Source organism: Pezoporus flaviventris, unplaced genomic scaffold (genome assembly GCF_033815535.1).
Source record: "Pezoporus flaviventris isolate CSIRO_AGI_PZ_B2104156 unplaced genomic scaffold, CSIRO_AGI_Pfla_v1 ptg000168l, whole genome shotgun sequence".
Classification (NCBI taxonomy): Eukaryota; Metazoa; Chordata; class Aves; order Psittaciformes; family Psittacidae; genus Pezoporus; species Pezoporus flaviventris.
Window position 1 is genome coordinate 364097 of NW_026892716.1, and position 3404 is coordinate 367500.

General features: G+C 65.3%; 1 protein-coding gene across 1 annotated transcript in view; it reads left to right on the plus strand.

Moving 5' to 3' along the window:
- The first annotated feature begins 1079 nt into the window (after positions 1–1079).
- TRIM3 (tripartite motif containing 3) overlaps positions 1080–3404 on the plus strand; it is an 11500-nt gene continuing 9175 nt past the window's right edge. Inside the window, exons 1-2 of the mRNA XM_061480085.1 lie at positions 1080–1217; positions 1985–2155. Of these exons, the coding sequence (XP_061336069.1) occupies positions 2025–2155 (131 nt within the window). The 5' untranslated portion in view covers positions 1080–1217; positions 1985–2024. The remainder of the gene's footprint in view (positions 1218–1984; positions 2156–3404) is intronic.

Genomic DNA, 3404 nt, shown 5'->3' on the forward strand with positions numbered 1-3404 from the left:
TTTGGGGCAGGAATTGTTCCTCAGCTCCATCTAAACCTGCCCTGGTGCAGCTTGAGGCCGTTTCCTCTTGTCCCCTCCCTTGTTCCTTGGGAGCAGAGCCCAGCCCCTCCTGGCTCCATCCTCCTCTCAGGCACTTGTAGGGAGCGATCAGGTCCCCCCTGAGCCTTCTCCAGACTGAGCCCCCCAGGTCCCTCAGCCCTTCCCCATCACACTTGGGCTCCAGGCCCTGCACCAGCTCCATTGCTCTTCTCTGGCCCCGCTCCATCAGCATCATCTGGATGTTGGGATCAAGTGTGTGACATTCAAAGGAGAGACTGAAACTGGGGGTGGCAACAACCTGAGGGGCTGCGCTCAGCAAGGGGGTGACCTGGGTAGAGCAGGGTAATGGGATCTGATGGATCCAATGAGGACAAGGGGAAGGTCTCACAACCAGGAATGCCCAGATGACCCCAGGATGGCAGCGTGTGAGGAAGGGCCTGGAGGGCTGGAGGGAAGGGGTGATTCCACAGCATTGGACACTACGGATGGGCTGCATGGGGCTGGGCCATGCTCGCTGGGAAAGGCTGGAGCAGATGGGCCCTGAGTCCCCCTCCTGCCCGGATTCAGGATTCCAGGAGTCCTGTGCCCCACATCATCTCTGGATGTGCAGGAGCAGAGCGGGACCCCCACACTGTGGGGTCACACACTGGGAGGGGGGGTGTCACACATTGGGACCCCACTGGCTCCCTATATCCCCCCATTGCAGCCATGACCCCATATTCCACCGCACCTCCCCTTCTCCTCCCGCTTTCACCCCCCACCATCTCCTCCCGTCCCCATCGCTCCCATCCCGTCTCCATCCCTCTCCCCGCATCCCATCTTTTGGGGGATGCTGTTGCCGTGGCGACGGGCGGGTACCGCGGGATGCGGTGGGGCTGCGGAGGCACTGGGCGCGACCATTTGTGTGCAAGGGGGGCGGTGCGCCCTTCTCGCCCCACACTTTCAACGGGATCTCCCCCTCCCCGTGACCCACAACTTGGGGGAGAGACGCGTCGCTTTCCGACGCGTCTCTCCCCCAAGTTGTGGGTCACGGGGAGGGAGATCCCATGTAGTAAGTGAGGGGACAAAGAGAGTGTTCCCCCTCCAGCTCCTCCATGGTACGTCCCGGCCTCCCCTGCCCATCCCTGCCGCGCTCGGGATGCGCCGGGGGCCGCAGCGCGCTGGGGGCTGCGTGTGGGGTGAGTGTCCGCTGTGGGGCTGGCGATGGGGACGGGCTGTGGAGCGCTATGGGGAGATATGGGGCGCTGTGTGTGTGTCTGTGTGCTCCCCCCCCCCCCCCCCAGCACCTCAGAGCCGGTCCCATAATGGCGGCCGGGGCGGGGCTGGGTCCGGGCCTGAATCACGGAGCGGTCGCAGTGGGGCTGGTGTGGGTCTGGGGTGTGTGTGTAGGGGTGGGGGGTGTGGGGCTGGCAGGGGAGGGGTAGGGTGCTATAGGGTAGGATGTGTGCCATGGGGCAGGCAGTGGGGGCTGGAGGGTAAAGGGGTGGGTGCTGTGGGGCAGGCAGGGGATGCTGTGGGGCAGGCAGCGGGTGCTGTAGGAGAAGGGGGCGGTGCCATGGGGCAGGGGGGTGTGCGCCGTGGGGCAGACAGGGGGTGCCATAGGGTAGGCAAGGGGGTGGGTGCTGTAGGACAAGGGGGTGGGTACCATGGGTGAGGTAGTAGGTCCATGGGGCTGCGGCGTGGGTGCCATGGGGCCTGCAGCAGGCGCCATGGGGCAGGCAGGGATAAGGGTGCTGCTCACCCCAATGCGTTGTGCAGGGCAGAGCTGGGGGCCATGGGGACATGTGGGGCTGGGCTAGGCTGTTGTGGGGCTGGCTCTGGGGCTGTGGGCATGGAGGGGCTAAGGGGGAGCCCCCCCAGAGGATGTGGGCCAGGGGGTGAGTGGCACCAGTGTGGGGCTGGGTGCTGTGGGGTGTTGTGGGGTGCCCACTGCCCGTCCCTGCAGGCTGACGCCGTGGGGCCGCCGTGGGGCCGCCACCGCCGCCATGGCCACACGCGAGGCCGGCGCCAGCCCCGTGGTGCGGCAAATCGACCAACAGTTCCTGGTGTGCAGCATCTGCCTGGACCGGTACCGCAACCCCAAGGTGCTGCCCTGCCTGCACACCTTCTGCGAGAGGTGAGCCCCCCTGTGCCCCACTGTGCCCCACGGCAACCCCCCTACAGCCCCACTGCACCCCACTGTGACCCTGTGCTCCCCCCTGCTTCCCCTGCGCCCAAAAAGCTGCATCTCCCCACTCATGCCTTCAGCTGCTCCCGGTCCTGTTCACTCCCAGCAGCTCCTGCAGGGGGGAGCTGGGCTCCTGCACCCCTGGGCCCCACATTGCTCCTGCACTGCACCCTTCTGTGACCCACTGCACCCCCACTGAATACCACTGCACCTGGACCGCATCCCTGCTGTACCCACTGCACCTCACTGCATCCACATGGCACTGCACTGCATCCCCGCAGCGTTCTCTGTGTGTCCTTCCTGCAGGAAATGAGCTGGGGCTGCTGTAACCCACTGCACCTGCTGTGCCCCACTGCACCTGCTGTGCCCCACTTCACTGTACCACTGCACCCCACTGCACTGCATCCACTGTCCCCCACTTCATTGCACCCACTGCACCCACTGTGCCCCACTGTGCCCCACTGCACTGCATAGAATCTCAGAATCCCAGACTGGTTTGTGTTGGAAGGGACCTTAAAGCTCCTCCATTCTCAACCCCTGCCATGGGCAGGGACCCCTTCCACTGGAGCAGCTTGCTCCAAGCCCCTGTGTCCAACCTGGCCTTGAACACTGCCAGGGATGGGGCAGCCACAGCTTCTCTGGGCACCCTGTGCCAGCGCCTCAGCACCCTCCCAGGGAAGAGCTTCTGCCTAAGAGCTCAGCTCAGCCTCCCCTCTGGCAGGTTAAAGCCATTCCCCTTGGCCTGTCCCTACAGGCCCTTGTCCCAAGCCCCTCTCCAGCTTTCCTGCAGCGGCTTCAGGCACTGGGCTCTCACTGCACACACTGCACTGCACCCCCAGAACCTCCCCAGTGAGAGGCAGGTCTGAACCCCCCTGTGCCCCACTAATGTGGGGCCCTGCTCACATGGGGGCCTGTCCCTGAACCCCCTGAGCCCTGTGGCAGCCCCCTGGTGCTGGGGGGTGTTGAGGGTCCTGTCCCTGTTGCAGGCTCAGTGCAATGATCCAGAGACACTCACACACCCCAACCCCCCAAGCCCAGCCTGGCCCCCCCAGCCCTCCCCTCCTGTCCCCCTGCCCCACTGTCTGTCCGCACCCTGGTGTGCCACATCCCCCCCGGGCCCACTGTCCCCACAGCCCTGATCCCCGTCTGTCCATCCGTCTGTCTATCCCTGCCCAGGTGCCTGCAGAGCTGCATCCCC